We start from the raw sequence: 16,680 nt of genomic DNA on the forward strand, positions 1-16,680 counted from the left end.
AATCAGGGTTCCCTGCCCTGTGGGAAGTCCAAGGACCTCCCACCTCCATCCAGGTCTAGTAAGGTGAGCATCCAAACTGCCTAGGCTCCCACAAAGCCAGTACGTGCAGTAGGATCAAAAACCCATTGCCATTGTTCTTGAGTTCTCAGTAGTCCCCATTGTCCGCGATGTTCAGCGAGTCCGGTTTTATCCCATACATTTCTTAGAGTAAGCAAGGAGAGGTTTTTGTTGTCGTTTGTTTTACTTTGAGTAAAGGGGTGCACCTCCTGAACAAAGAGAGGACTGTCTTGGGGAGCCTGTCCATACATATTGACATTGGAAGGGGCAAGCACGTGCCTGAGCATGTGTGATTTAAGGCGTCCATCCTAACTGTGTTTGCTTTAAAGGCAGAGATCACATGCTCAAAAGGTTAAAAACAAGCATAATACTGAGGCTTTAGAATGGTTGTAGAAAAGAAAGGAAGGAAGGAAGGAATGGGAGTGACTGTGTAGTGGTTCTTCTCAATGTGAGGTCTCTTAGATGGGCGGCAGCGTTCTGATGTCCTGAATGGTGTAAAACATGTAAGAAAACAACACAGGAAAGAACAGAAAGTGACTGGGACCTTAAGAAGTTATCAGCTATATCGGTGTTGTGCACAGGTAACCCAGACTGACTGTAAGCAGGTGTGAGCTTTCCCTCAAGGCCTTGTTTGACCTTGTGACCTTGATGGCATATCAATAAAAAAAAATTATATCCAAAAATTGTGTATTGAGAAGAATTCTCTATTGAGATCAACTAGTAACAAAGAACACAGTATGAATGTCATTGTTTGTTCTGAGGGCATTTATTTTTTTAATTAGACTTAAGCCAACCACAAACAGCATCTATAAAAAGATGACATTTTGATTGGAGCATTCTTTCCCTAGGGTGACAATGTATTGATTAATACCTACAGTGGTGTTCTCAAGATCTCTGACTTCGGGACATCAAAGAGACTTGCTGGCATAAATCCCTGTACCGAAACCTTTACAGGTAGGTTTTTACACTAATGATACAGATCTTGGATAATTAAAGATGCAATTGCTGAGCCCGAGTGTAAGGTGAGAGATGAACTGAGCCAGGGTTCTCACGGAACACTAATGTCGGATTGCCTGGTGCTCATGGTAAGTGTTCTCTGGGGTCCGGCTTGCCCTTCCTGTCTTCTGTGAGTGGCTCATTCTTCTGCTTTATGCCACCAAAGATTACTTTCCACTTTCAACTTTATTTGTTTTCTTTTATTTGTTTTGCTATTTATTTTGTTTCCTGTCCTTTTTCTTTTCCCGGTTTATAGCCACTCTGATCCTCACATGCTATTTTTTTCTTTAAACAAACATTCCCTAGCCCAGCCTCTCTTGAGTCTTACTCATCCCCAAATCACTTCCTATCTGGGCTTCAATTTCCCTCTTTCCTAGTCTGTTTTCTCCCAGGAATCAATTCCCCTACTCCACAATATAAATAACCTTAGGATTTCAATTCAGAAAGAGGAAGTGACTCATCCCAGAGGAGGCGGAGGATGACGAATTAGGCAAGCGCAGGGGCTGAGCTGCCTGCAGTGCAAAGTCCTGGGAGGGCAGGGACAGCAGGTTCTACAAAGGTGAAGCCGGCCGAGGGGGAGCTGGAGCCCAACAGATGGGTGACCGTTCATTAGATCCTGGCCTGCAAACTCATCTCTGCTCCATATTCATAAGCTGACTCTTCAGAAGTGTTCTGCTCTGTTATTATTAGAGAAGGGAGGGGAGCCAGGGCCAGAGACTGATATAACAAAAACAAAAACATGCATGTTGCCCATAGCAAGGTGCATCGTATGAAATTCCCAAATAATTAATAAAAATATTATGTTGGGGGGGAGAAAAAAGAAAAAAATTAAAGAGGCAATGATTTATCTTTGATTTAATGGAAAGCAAAATGGCCAGATGTGCTCATTTCTCAATCCCCTGGGGTAGGTAGAAAAGCATCGGTTGTGTGCATAGGGACATTGATGGAGAGAAAAGAGAGGTGTCTGGTAGTGGTGGTAGTTTGTACATGATGGGGCTTAGGATTTCAGCCCACCCTTTGACCTTCAGCCCTCCAAATCTTCCAGTCTTCAGCTAGCCCTGTGCCTATGCTGGTGGCCAGAGAGGCAGAAGAATGAGGGAGACATTCTCAGTACGTTTCTCAGATTCCCCTAGTCAGCACCACCTCCTACACGCCACACGGTGTATTCCCGACACAGGATTACCCGTATTTACAATGTATTTTTAAAATGTATCCAAACCTACCAGCAACTCCCATGTTTGCGTTTCTTTCCTTGTTCTCTATCAATTTGGCAAGAGGCAGATTAGATGCTGCCCAGACCCGGAACTTGGGAGGTGATAATTCCAACTTCCGTGCTGGTTTTGGGCAGGATGCTGATTTAATAACCTCTTCTCATCTTAAAAACTTGTCTGGAATCCCCCCAAGGCATTGTAGGGAAAGAGTCCTCACCAGGGCCCTATGCCTGTAGCTCTCCCACTGGCCACACATGAAGGTGACATTTACGCCAGTGACTAATGATTTCATATCTTTCTCTACTGCTGATCTGAGAGCCGTGACATGCAAGACCTTGGTCCTTGCAACACAGGGGCCTTTTTAGTCCCAATTTGGTGCTCTTAGGGGGTCACGGCACCTCATCACCTCTAGTGTATGTGGACCTGGCTCTGTTTCACCTCTTGGTGATTTGACCGAGGGGAAAGGCAGTGGTGGTCTTCATTTATAGAGCACTGACTATACTTTGCTTGGGTGCATGGTGTAATACGCACCAAAATTTGTATATGAACCTAATCCTGAGGTATCATTATCCCTATTTATGGTGAGAACATCAAGGTTCAAACAGTTTAAATAACTTGCCCAAGGTCACAGAACCTGTTAGTAATAGATTTGAGGTTTGAACAAGACTTTACATGCTAAGTGGAATTAATTATCTTCGCCTCAAACCTTTCCCACCCACACTCTGCCCTGTCTCCATGGAGGGCCACTCTAGACCTTGGCTGTCACTGACACCTTTTCTCACACTCCAGCCCAGTCATCTAGGAAGCACGTCTGTTCTGGCTTTAGAATGTATCCGCAAGTGGATGGGCAGTCGCCCGTCCAGTGCCGCCGCCGCTCTCCCGGCACACCGGCCTTGCACAGCCTCTGGTTCTCTACTTCCACGTTTGCCCCCTCCTGGTCCTCCACACTGCATCCAAGTGATGATTTAACATCCGCCAGAGCCCTCAGTGGCTGCAGTTCAGGGTAAATGGAGCCTAAGCCCGTATGTGGGACAAGACATGACCTGCTTTGGAGCCCAGTTTCCAGACCCCATGTCTTACTGACGCAGCATCACAAACAGACTGCCTACATTTCCTCATAGTGTCCCCTGCTTCCCTGGGCTACTGCAGAAGGTCGGAACTAGGGCCAAGGGCTCCTGCCACTCCCCGTCCATACCGTCCATACCCTTCCAGCTGTCTAGCTTTGCATGGCCCCTCATTTGCATAACCTCCCATCTCCCTTCTCGGTTGATTTGTATCCACGCTTATGGTTTGTCTTTAATAATAGCTCTTGACCTGTCTTTGAGCCATTAAAACACTGGGAAGAAAGAAAGAAAGAAAGAAAGAAGGAAGGAAGGAAAGAAAGAAAGAAATCAAAAGGAAAAGAAAAGACATGACTGCTCCTAGAGATGGTGGAGGGGAAAGTTTATTGTAGGTAAAGAGGAAGGGCATTGGCAGAGGCGGGGACATCTGGCAGAGTCCAGTATGGACATAACCAGGCTGAGCTAGGCCATGTGGGAAGAGGGGGAGAAGGAGAAGGAAGAGAGGAGAACCAGGTACAACAGCCTGGAGGCTAAAGGTACAAAAAGGGGCAGGTAAACAAAATATGTGAGGAAGAGCCTCTGGGGGAAGGGCAGCCCAGCCCCTGGGCTGAAGAGTTCAGACTGCAGGGCTGGGTGTACCAGCCATACCTGGTAACAGGTGAGTGATGCCGGAAGACCCAGGAGGCCAGTCCACGTTGATATGTTAGAAAGGTACCGCAGACATTTGTCCTGGGTTTGAAACGCAACAGTTCTCAACCTTCCTAATGCTGTGACTCTTTAATACAGTTCCTCGTGTTGTGGTGACCCCCCAAACAGAAAATTACTTTCGGTGCTACTTTATAGCTGTAATTTTGCTACTGTTATGAATTGTAAATATCTGATATGTGGAATATCTAATATGGGACCCCTGTGAAAGGTCCTTAACCCATCATGGAGGTCACAACCCACAGGTTAAGAAATGCTGTATTAAAATTCGTCACTTAGGGCCACAGCAGGAACTGCATCTTTTGATAGACAGAATCACATACTCCAGAAGTTTTGGGATTATTTTTCATCATAGATTTCAGAATCTTGGTGCTGTCATGAGTTAAGAAATAAGAATGATCTCTTTTTTCCTAGTTATTTTTGTCTGCGCTAGGGCTCACATATATGCTAAGTAAGCACTGTGCCCCTGAGCCATATCCCTCTCTTCATGGACTCCCCCCACCCTTGAAACATGAAGAATTGTGCAATTAATGAGGCTATGTGATGTTTGAATACAAGCATACATTGCTTCACGTGGCACATTGGCCTCCACAAACATCTAAGCATTTGTGTGAAAGCGTGAGTCCCCTTTCTAGTTTTGTGGGGTTTTTTTTATTAAAACATTTAACATTATCGCTACCTCCTGTCACCTTGTTATAGCGTAGGAACCGGAACTTCTTTTCTCGGGAGTATAACAGTGCTGACTGAGCTACTGGCGCCCGTTCCTCTCACACACGCACTTTCTCCCGCTCCTAATCACCACTCTCCTGTGTTCAGCTTTGATGAGACCAGGACGTGTCATTGTCCTGGCTTCTTTCGCATCCAGTAGCGATTTCCAGATGAAAACACTTGAGGCAGACCCTGGGTTTGAGAACCGGGAGCTATAGCTTGAAAGAGATCAGTGAGTGAACTAGATTCTCCCTGGAAACTTTTATATGAGAGCCTTTATGTATTGGAAGAACTGGATGTAGAAGTGTGTGTTTATTCCCTATTGTTCTGGACAAACAACCATGGTCAGAAGCCTCCACAACATCCCTTAGAGGGGTATATCAGCCGTATACCACTTTAAGAGTGAGAACACCCCACTCGTAACCATATGCTGTTGGTGAACGATTGGTTTCACTGACAAAATCTATTATAAACTCTTCCATTTCTTACTTTCCTTGACTGCAGAGAAAACTGGATCGCAAAGAAAGATGGGACATCAAGACCTGGACCGTATTTTTTGAACTGTCCTGTTTAGGTAGAAAAAGTGAAATGGTTATTAAGTATCAGTCTTTCCCTTTCTAAAGTGGAAATGTGTTTACATTATTTCCAGGTACCCTGCAGTATATGGCACCAGAAATAATCGATAAAGGACCTCGAGGCTATGGGAAAGCCGCAGACATTTGGTCTTTGGGCTGCACTATCATCGAAATGGCCACTGGAAAGCCACCGTTTTACGAACTAGGAGAGCCGCAAGCAGCCATGTTCAAGGTCACATATCACAGATAGAGATCTGTATGGATGTTTTGTGCGTGTATGAATGTCAGAGTGTGTTAGGAAGGAAAGCTAGGGTAACACATGGTGCAATCCAGTCAGTGCAGGGAGCCCGGCTCTCCCCACTCTGCCGTCCACCCCCGTGCCTCGGCCTTGGCTTTCTCAGTTCTCAGTTGTGACTCGGTGTAAGCTTTTACAGCACAGCATAAATGCTCCAGGACTCAAAACTCTGTAGGAAATATGTGGAAAAATGTAAGGACATTTTGGGTCTGGGGATCTGTCACAGTGGGAGAGCACTTGCCTAGCACCCCTGGGTTCAATCCATAGCACATCAAAACATACATACATACACATGCACACACATGTTCTTGCACACACATACATAAATTCTCAAAACAATATTTAAATCTATTTAGAAATCACATCTAATTATTTTCCTTATTTCTCTACCACAGGTGTTTAAAGAATCCATTTTTATAAAGGGTATAATTACCACCTTAAGTAAATCAACCTTATTTTCATGTCTGTTCTTTTAGTGTGTTTAGCAATGGGTTAATTGTAGGAAGTGAGAGCACACTCCACCCCAGTGAAGAGGGCAGTGATAAAGAAAGGGGCCTCAGATTTGGGAATCTGAGGTCTGGGTAAGGCAGTGCCGTGCCTGAGACCCCATGATCTTCTCCAGCCAGGCTGCCTGTTTCCCAGGAAGCCAAGTTCTATGCCTGCTCTGTAGCAGAGACTTCTGAACATTTGTTATCCCCAGCCTGTTGCCCGCCACAGCTCAGCCCTCACTCCCTCTGTGGGTGTCTTCTTGCAAGGGTCCCTTGTTTCTTACCTACCTTCCACGTTTGTACATGTGGTCTACTTTAAGCTTGTTTAAAAGCTGATAGAACACAGTTGATGTGAACATGAAGAATATATGTGGGAGGCTCAGAGTTCTATCCCTCGTTCTAAGCTCCACCCTTGGCACTGAAGAAAACAACAAAACAAAAATCCAGAATGCAGATCAAACCTGCAAGAGCAATGAGAGGCGAGAGTGTCTTTCTCTTATCCTGGCCCGTCTCTGGCCATTCTCTAGACTTCTCTAGAACGCTGGGAAGAAATGCTGCTTCATGACCCATACTGCAGTGGTTAGTATGTAATAGTTTAGCACACCTCCATCGCTGAAAGGCAGCCTTACATGTTCATGGGAAGCTCCACTGTCTCAGGCTAGCTCATCTAGCCGCTGACATTGACTGACCCTATTCTGATACAGGCTTCAACATGGTCAAGGTATTTGGAACATTGGACAAGTTATTTGACCTCCTTATCCTCAGTAGATACAGAATGGAGAGAATAAGATGATCTCTCATAGGAATTTTTGGAGCAATATGAGAGCTAATCTATGCAAAGCACCTAGAATTATTTTTAATATAGAGTAAAGGCTATATGGCTATTACAAATATTATTTATAAGAATACATTTATATACATCAAAACTACATGAAAAGATCATTATGTTTATTTTTTGCATGTGTGTAAGAGAGTATGAGTATGTGGGTGTCTTTAGTCACTGACCCATACATGTAAAAGCCAAGGGACAACTTCTTTCTTTCCACCTTGAGTTCCAGGGATCAAAACTCGGGTGCTCAGGCTTGCTTGACAAGCACACTAAATGAGCCACCTCACTTGCTCCTTTAAGTTTTTTTTTTTAAATACTAATGGTAGGAAGTAGATTCTTAACTGTAATATAAAATATGTTTTAATTTCAAAGTGCTTTTAAATATTTCTTAATTCTGGTAATTTGAGATGGGGAAATACAAGTTATGCAATAGAGGAAAGAACGTGGGCTTTAAGCAAAACAAATCAAGATGCAACCTCATGTCACTGAAGCCTTATTTTCCTCATTGGTATAAAATAGACAATATTTAATTCGCCAAGTTCTTGAGAGGATTCAGTAAGATGTGCAAATGGAAAAACTCCAGCCCCACAATATCTGGCATACTGCTATTCTGAACAAATCAGTGATCACAACAAATGTCTTTTTTGGAGTGCAGGGTGTGCTAATGAGTTAGTTCTCAGTCTTTGAAGGACTGTCTTCATAGTTTGTAATGTGAATGTCTTCAGCTAGTTACTCTTCCTACATCCTTCGAAACATTAGAAAAACATTCTGTAAGCTGTCTGTAATCTACAGGAAGTGCATTCCAAGTCACCTGGAGACAAAACACAAGCAGGTTGGGGATATGGCTCAGTGTCAGGACATGTTTAATTCCTGGCACCACAGAAAGGAGAGAAAGAAAAAGGGGACAGGGGAGGGGGAAGGAGCGGGGAGAGAGAGAGAGAGAGAGAAGATCAATGCTCAGGAGACTCATTCTGCTCTTGAATCTGCTTCAGGTGGGGATGTTCAAGGTCCACCCAGAGATCCCAGAGTCCATGTCTGCCGAGGCCAAGGCATTCATCCTGAAGTGTTTTGAACCAGACCCTGACAAGAGAGCCTGTGCTAATGACTTGCTGGTTGACGAGTTCTTAAAAGTTTCCAGCAAAAAGAAAAAGACACAACCCAAGCTTTCAGGTATGTTGTTACATGAGGGTGCGGGTCAGACTCTAAATCTTAAGCTTTTAAAAGGGAAAATGTCTCCATACGTAAACATCTGTGCTTAGAATCACTAGAAATTGGGATAAACAGCATATTGTTCTTGGTCATTCGGTTCTGTAGCAGGAAGTCATGTTACTATGAATTTCACAAATGCTGGGACCTCGTGCATAATGATCTTCCATCACATAGGTTATAGTTACTGTACCAGCCTCTAGCACATTCTAGCGTTGGGAGTTTCACAGTGTGAAAGAGGTAAACTGAGTCCTTCGGAGTTGAAACTCCATGTCGCCACTAATGGGCTACAGGCTATAACAAACCTCTTAAATTTCCAGACATCTGGGCAATGTAACCTTTTAATGTCAGGCAGTAGAAAATACCTGCTACTTCTCAGCGAATATATTTCTGAATAATTACCAAAAATGGAAGGAAAGAAAGGATGAAAGAAGGAAGATAGGTAGGCTGGTTGCCACTGATAATTAAAACATAAGTATAAGTTATAAGTGAATTTCGTCAGTAATTACATCATTTATTTCAGAAAGGGAAATGAGGTAAAGGAACCATTTGTCTTTGGCATGTGGATGTTTATACAGGATAAGGACAGACAGATGGATGTTTAGAAAAGAAGTTGATCCCATTTCAAGCATTTGGGTTTTTTTTGTTGTAGTTGTTGTCGTTGTTGACGTCCCAATTTAACAATAAAGCTATGTGTGTTTATTTATGCTGCTCCCTTTTTTTTTCTCCGCAGCTCTCTCGACTGGATCGAATGGTGAGTTGGCTTCATACCATTGCCCACCGGGCTGAGATCTGGCAAATTGCGATACACTCCATGCTTTCACGGCGGCCTCCTCCTGCCCTTGGCTTGCTTGGGAGGCTTCTGTACACCAAGGATTTGTACAGCTGTCAGCCTGTGTTAAAGGGCAGTGACTGTTTGTGAAGTCATCTGTTGGGGTGAAGGCTGTATCTTCTTTTCAGTTGGCTGCTTGTGGCTTCTTGGGAAATGTCAATACCATACACCTTCGTCTGGTATCTTAGGACAGACATGGACTCGAGGGGGCCAAGAGCTATGGTTTTGGTTCCTTGGGTCATCTTTTGCAAATCATAACCAAGAAGCCGAGTTTGCCCTCAAGTCAGCTAAAGCATTTCAGAGAATACTAAAGAAAGGGGCGTGGCTGCGGATGAATGGTTGATGGACGTGCAGGTGGCTTCAGTTGTCTGTTGTGTGTTGGGGGAGGGGTTGGCACGGGTGGGACGTGGCAGCCTGTTCGGGTGCCTCAAAGTCTAGAGCAGAGGCCCATTCATTAGGCTTTCCCCAAGGCGGTCACTCCAGTTTCCTTCTGCAGTTCTGAGCTGGGGGTTGGCTCTCAGATGCAGAGAGACAGGTTTAGACCTCCTTTCTCCGCAGGCATCCTGGGATGTAGAAAGCTGCCCCTGCATTTTCACAAGGTAGACCCCCTGCAACGCTGCTTGGCTTTCTGAGCAGCCTGCTTTGCACAGGAGTCGGGGGGGGGGGGGTTGTTGTTGTTTGTTTACTGTTTTTTCATATGTGACATGCAAAAGCTTACTTGTTTTAGCTTGTCACCCTGTGCTGATAACGACACCTACTTCCCAGATTTGATTCTGAGACTAAGATGATGTTCTGGAAGAGCCTTGGAGCTGTGCCCGGCCGCTCGGTCCGGCTTTGTTTGGTCCCTTTCCACGCGGCATGGTTTCCATTCCCCGGAAACATTCCCATCACATATGCATTAGCATCCGTGAGCTTCACTGTGCTCGCTTAATGAGTTGTGCTGCTACCCACAGTCTTCTCAGTGAGCATGCGCCTCGGACTAGTGTGGCGATGTAAAGCGCTCTCTGCTGGTCAGCTGTGACTCTCCCTCTGCATTCAGGGTAATTCCGCAGGGATTCAGACTCTGCCCTGGCTTTATAGTCTAACTCTAGTTAAGATAGTATAAATCCTTAAGATTTTTAGAGAGTCAGTGAATAAGTGTTGGGGTCAGGGCTGGGTTACTTTGTGGATCGAGTGGCCTGGAACGTGACTCACCCTCTAGTGGAGGCTCCTGGGATTATGAGAATGAAATGGGACCACGTGTGACAAGACAGCTGTGACTGTTCCTCCTGCCACTCTCCTTTGCTGGCTCAGGCCTCCTGTGCTCAGCCCCACCCTGCCTCCCAGTGGCTTGTGGAGAATGGGGGACCACAGCCTGTAGGCCCCCTGCTCTTTCCCTCAGAGCCCTCCTGAGTCTCCCGTTAGAACCCCCTCAGACCTTCCGAATTCTCTGAGCTCTCCTTTCCAGGGATTATCTATATCCCCTTTACCCAAACAAGGTGGTGACCCCAAAGGAAGGGGCTCCCCTAAGTCCCCAAGGAAACTGTTGAGGCTCTCAGCTGCACAGATGTCAAGACGCACAAATACTTCCCTTTCCTCCTTAGTAAGTAAGGTACGTGTGCTAAGCCAAATCAGGACCCAAAGTAGCATCTCATTGTCCCCTGGAGTTCCTGTGACCTTTATACCTCCTATCAATAAACCTGTGACCATAACCTGGGTTTCTGGATGGTAGCTGATAGGACGCCTGTTTCCTCAGTGTATTTGATAGACCATCTACCTGTTTCTGTCTAGAACATAGACACTCCCCTTCCAGGAAGCCTCTGCCCTCAGAACTCTGCTGGTGATTAGCATACTCGCAGAAGGGAGAAAGCTGGCCATAGGATTCAGGCTCACATTCCCTGGTGCTCTTCAAGAAATGCTAAAGAAGTAGCAAAAGAGGGCAGGGAACTGGGAAGGGAGCTTGATCTGGGATGGTGTCACCAACCAGCAGCAGATCCATATCTCTGTAGTAACAGAAATGTCCCATCTTCACTGTCCAGCCCATCAGCCACTGGACCTTTGTGTTTGTCCCACATTCAAACACGGTGCCTATGACTGAGGCATTTAAGAGTTAATGTAAATCACCACCTGGAGCTTCCGGCTACCGTGCTGGACGGTGACGCCATTCATCGCTCTCATAGCTGAGTGGGGGATGGCTTGCTTAATAGCATGAGTTCAATAACGCTATCCACGTAGCACAAGGAGAGTTAGAGGTGGATGCTCAGTTCGTAGAAGTGACTCAGACTGAGCTCCTTCTGCTGGGATTACCCCGGTGCTTGCCCATCATTAGATGCCTGGCCTTTCCCACAGTCTGGAAGTGTAGACTGGACTCCTGTTCTCTGTAAGGAGCTTGGTGACTCTTAAAGCAGCTGAAGTATTTGGGCATCTGGAGACAGCCAGGCTGACTGGGTAGGAGACTTTGTGTTGGAGGGACCTTTGTCTCTAGGTTGTCTTGGAGGAGAAGAGCCCAGACGGTCCCTGGTGCTCCTGAAGAGCATCTCCCATCTGAGATTTCCTCATAGAAATTGTAGTCAGCAAATTCCCTCTTTCCCCAAATGGGAACACACCTCGTTTCTCTATATTAATGGCTCTTACTCCCTGAGATGGAAATTCTCAGCAATCTGGGTCCCATCCACAGATGGGCCACCTACCCCTTCCCCAACCTATCCCTGACCAGATTCTGGTAAAACTGTCCTTTCAAGGATTTTTCCATTGACCCCTAAAATTTAGTGATGCAGACCGTTCTCTAGAGACACACATCTGAGGTGACCAGTCTGTGGCGAGGCTCACCAGCCTCTTCAGATTTCCACAGCCAGCTCCCCATAGCCACTGGCTACGTGGAACTTGGCAGAGCATTGGCGGTAAGGCTCTCAGCGACTGGAAACCCTTCCCAGCTCCTGTCCTTCCTCACAGTCTGAGAAGCCAGTATATCCATATCTGAGTCGGGACCTAGGCCTTTATGCTGTTAAGGGCCTGCCGTCTTGTTCCTATGGAAGCCTAGTTCTTTCTCTCAGGCCCACAGAGCTCCAGAACATGAGAGAGGAGGCCAAACAATCTAGACTAGATTCCCCCATAAACATGTCAATGAGTATGCCCCAGTACCCTTTCCATCCCACTTCCCAGCCCTAGGGACAGAAGCATCCTTCAAAGGCCCATTCCCCGGGTGGATCCTTTACTCTCAGCCTCCCTGTCTGACACCCCCTTGCCTGGTCTGTCACTTTTCTTCTCCCCTGTACCATCACAGATTTATGTCATGAAGTTTCATGTTTCCAGATCTCTGCTTTCTATTCCTGGTAGTCCAGGATTTGCCTGTCCACTTGACCTCTGAACCTGATTTGACTAAAGTTGCCAGTGAGACCCCTAGAGGCAAATCCAACAAGAATGTTCTCTGTTTTCTCCATTTCTGTGGGGTTCCTTGCCCTAAAGGCTGTTCCTTCTTGTCCAGCCATGCCCTGTGCAGGCCTCTGGGGCCTCACCGCCCATCCTCTCGTCTTCTGGCTGTGTCCTCTCCCCTTTCTGTAAAATATTAGCTTTGTGAAACCTGCTTTGTGTTCTCTCACCCTTCCCTAAATTATGCCGTCCCTTGCTTTAAACCCCTTCTTAAACTGTGGGTGACGAGGGTCACACCTCTGACCCCAAAACTTCTTCTGAACCTCAGACCCGTAGCCGATTGCCCTGTTCATTTTGCAGATTGAGTGCTCGAATAACAGCCTTTGTCTCCTAACGAGAATTTCCCCTCCAGCTTGTATTCTTTATCGTCAGTACGTGAGTAGTGTGTACATCTTTCCAATGTTGGAGGACAGACACTGCGGGGGCATTCTGATTTCTCATCTTAACATCCTCTTCTTCACCCTGTCTGTAGGTGTGGTTGGCTAAACAGTCTAGAATGAGGCTGGGCTTAGCAAGAGAAGCGGTGTAGGACCAGGGTCAGAGATTAACTGATTGCCCATCAGGCTAAGGATGAACCAGAACTATGTTTGGGGTCCTTTCCATCCTAAAATAATCGCCAACCCTGGGTTCCACCCTTAAACATGTACACTTTTGCTGGGCAGGTGGTGGTACACACCTTCAATCCCAGCACTCAGGAGGCAGAGGCAGGCAGATCTCTGTGAGTTCGAGGCCAGCCTGGTCTACAAGAGCTTGTTTCAGGATAGTCTCCAAAGCTACAGAGAAACCCTGTCTCGAAAAACCAATAAATAATATAATATAATATAATATAATATATATAATACAATATAATATATACACCTTTACCCCTATTAGGCCTTCTTTTAGGCAGTCAGTATCCATAGCAACTTAAAGCTCTCATTACTGGCTACTCAAACTGCATGATGAGACCACAGAGGTAAAAAGCTGATTGACTTAAGGCCTTGCTCCCTCTCTGTAGATACGCACGCATGTGTGCCACACAAAGTACATTTACAGAAACACAGGATTGGAATGCCTTACCTGGTAGCACAAATAGTATTGATCTGTCCATTACCAAGAACATCAGTTCTGTTGTGAAATACAAGTGATCACAGTGCTGGTTCCTTCTTTACTGGGGAAGAATGGAGTCTAACTGATTTATGAACTTACACCTGCCTGGGCTGGCCAGGGCTCGGCATCCTCCTGCCTCAGTATCCCAAGTGCTGAGGTTACAGTATGTGCCCCCAGGACCTTGCTCAATCAAGTTCTTACCAATGCTCTTTTGCTGCCTGTTGAATATCTGCTTGTGGAAAACATTTCCATAACATTTTCCTGACCGAAAAAAAAAAAATCCACAGGCTGCTCTAGTTTGCTTTCTTTTGCTGTGGTAAACACCAGAACTAACTGCGGGAAAAGTTTATTTGGCTTACTAGTGATGGTTCATCCCAGAGGGAAGCCAAGACAGGAGCTGAAGCAGAGGCCATAGAGCAATGATGCTCACTGGCTTGCTCAGTTCCCTTTCTTCTTCTTCTTCTTCTTCTTCTTCTTCTTCTTCTTCTTCTTCTTCTTCTTCTTCTTCTGCTTCTTTTGATTTTTTTGTTGTTATTTTGTGTTTTGTTTTGTTGTTTGTTTATTTTTTTTTTAAACACAGGGTTTCTCTGTAGGCCAATCTGATTCAGGTCATTCTTCAACCAAGGTTCCCTCTTCCCAAGGTCACTTTAGGTTTGTGTCAAGTTGACAGCTGAAGCCAACCATGACATGGACTGAAGAGACAGCTCAGTCAGTATAGTATAGTGCTAGGCTACCTGCGTTTGGTCCCCAAGACTCACATTAAAAAAAAAAAAAAAAAAGTCAGGCATAGCAGTGCATGCTTATGAACCTAACACTGGAGAGGCAAGGGACAGGGGGATCCATGGAGCTCAGTGGACAGCCAGCTTGATCTACCGGGTGAGTTCCAGGCCAGTGAGAGACCCTGTGCTTCAAAAACAAAGCATGTGTATGTGTGTCTCTGTGTGTGTGTGTCTGTGTCTCTGTGTGTGGTCTGTAAACATTACTTGAGAAACAATTCTGGATTTTATTTTATTTTATCCTTTGGGCCCTACACATATCATAAACACATGTATACATATCTACAAACACACATGCATCTGCATGCACATACAAGATACTTGTTTATCATAGAAAATTTGGAAAACATTTCACCCTACTTAGATCATATCTTCTAGAAAGAACTACCATTAATATTAAGGCAATGTTTCATATATTTTCTTTCAGTTATATGTGCAGCATGTAACATTTACTCACACACACACACACGTACGTACATTGAAATCCAAAATCTAAAAGTACCCAGAGAAGCTGAAGGCATAATGAAAGGCCCAATATTGGTTGATTTAATTGTCAACTCAACACGTCCTAGAACCTCCTGTGAAGAGAATCCTAGTGAGGGATTGCCTAGATCAGTTGGCCACTGGGCATGTCTGCAGGAGACTATTTTGCTTAGGATAATTAAGGTGTAAAGACCCACTCATTGTGATTATCATTCCCTGGGTTTGGGTCCTGGACAGCCCTGGCTTCCTGGAAGTGATGGCTTTAACCTCGAATTCTGGATTAAGATGAACCTTTTCTCACTTGTGTTGGGTTTGCCAGGAATTTTCCCCCTAACAACAGAAAGGAACTAGGACAGTTACCAGAGAGAAGAGTGAGTGGTCGAAGACGTGTGCTGGTCCGTGGCCAGCGCCCCTGTAATGACTGCTGACGTGCACAGCGGTGAACGGTGGGAGGGGGCCCCTGCTGACTGATCAGCTACTGTCTTTGAGACTCGGGTGATCTCAGCTCAGCCCAGTTTAAGAGAAATTAAGTAAAAAGAGGTTTCCAGGCAACCACGGATTCTTTTTTTATGACTCTCCATTTGCCTTTTTTAGTAAGAGATGTTTGTAGTGTTGAGACAGTAAAGATGTTTCTGGCAAAAAAAAATAATGTCTTTAAAACCAGTGCGGAGAGAATGTCGGGAGCTCCTGTTATGCTTTCTTGGTCGCCATCAAAATAAAGCAGAAGCCCGTGTTTGCCATGGACTTAGGGTCTGGCAACTAGGAATGGCCTTAGAGGTCAGTCGATCCCTTGGTTTCCGAAATTCTCTTAGCAACAAAGGCTTTTTCATATGCATCCTCGGGTTGCCGTGGCATGTGGCTGTCAGCATATTTGTCTGAGGGAAAGCAGGTTTGCAACCTGTTGCAACAGCCCCTTAGCATCCCATTCCTTCCCACTTCCAAGGCAGCCACAGATGCTAAGGTGAACCCGCACACTTGTGAAGATACAGCTTAAATTCGTACATCTCATCATGTTTCTAGATGTGGGAACTGAGACCTATGAATATCAGTGTAAGTCGTCTATTAAGATAGATTAGAACCCAGGACCCGCTGAGCCTACTGCCTGGTTTTTCCGCCCCGGGAGACATTCCTCTCAGGGTTCAAGAAGCCCTTTCCACTTGACTGTGTTATACAGAGCAAGGCAGGGCCCGTGATCACATGACCAGCTTCCTATATGGCATGATTTGTCTGCTCACTCCCATAATGGTCTCTTTCGCCGATCTGCTAGCCTGTGTGGTGTTTTTAATGTGCTTGCTGCCTTCTGTCCCTTCTCCCATCACAGAATATCTCAGAAGTATCTCCCTGCCGGTCCCTGTCCTGGTGGAAGACACCAGCAGCAGCAGCGAGTATGGCTCAGTTTCTCCTGACACGGAGCTGAAGGTGGACCCCTTCTCGTTCAAAGCCAGAGCCAAGTCCTGTGGGGAGAAGGATGGGAAAGGGATACGGACACTCTTTCTGGGGTAAGGAGCTGACTTCTTTGTGTTGAAGTACCCTGGGAAGTGTGTGGCTTAAGGAAGGAAACCCTGGCTTACGCGGCACTGTTATTACAGCATTCCAGATGAAAACTTTGAAGACCACAGTGCACCCCCTTCCCCCGAGGAGAAAGACTCCGGCTTCTTTATGTTGAGAAAGGATAGCGAAAGGCGGGCCACTCTCCACAGGATCTTGACGGAAGACCAGGACAAGGTCGTGCGGAACCTGATGGAATCGCTGGCCCAGGTAAAACATAGTGGGCACTTCTCTTCCTGGAAATTGGCAGTTTATTTGTAATGTAATTTGATTTCTTTTGCTTTTGATGATAAACGTCCACTGTGTTGCCCAGGTTAGGCTCAGGCTATTCCTGTCTATCTTTTGGTTAGGTGGGGCTACAGGGACATTCCACTGTTCTCTGGCCAGACCCTACATGTTTCCCGTGTCTTTCC

General features: G+C 45.7%; 1 protein-coding gene across 1 annotated transcript in view; it reads left to right on the top strand.

Moving 5' to 3' along the window:
* Map3k5 (mitogen-activated protein kinase kinase kinase 5) overlaps window positions 1-16,680 on the top strand; it is a 206,277-nt gene that overhangs the window by 165,609 nt on the left and 23,988 nt on the right. Inside the window, exons 18-23 of the mRNA XM_041653466.1 lie at window positions 906-1,011; window positions 5,388-5,545; window positions 7,918-8,095; window positions 8,865-8,885; window positions 16,041-16,218; window positions 16,309-16,477. Of these exons, the coding sequence (XP_041509400.1) occupies window positions 906-1,011; window positions 5,388-5,545; window positions 7,918-8,095; window positions 8,865-8,885; window positions 16,041-16,218; window positions 16,309-16,477 (810 nt within the window). The remainder of the gene's footprint in view (window positions 1-905; window positions 1,012-5,387; window positions 5,546-7,917; window positions 8,096-8,864; window positions 8,886-16,040; window positions 16,219-16,308; window positions 16,478-16,680) is intronic.

The sequence above is a fragment of the Microtus oregoni genome, unplaced genomic scaffold (assembly GCF_018167655.1).
Source record: "Microtus oregoni isolate MIOR12 unplaced genomic scaffold, Mior012 000006F_ref0000085, whole genome shotgun sequence".
NCBI classification, from domain to species: Eukaryota; Metazoa; Chordata; class Mammalia; order Rodentia; family Cricetidae; genus Microtus; species Microtus oregoni.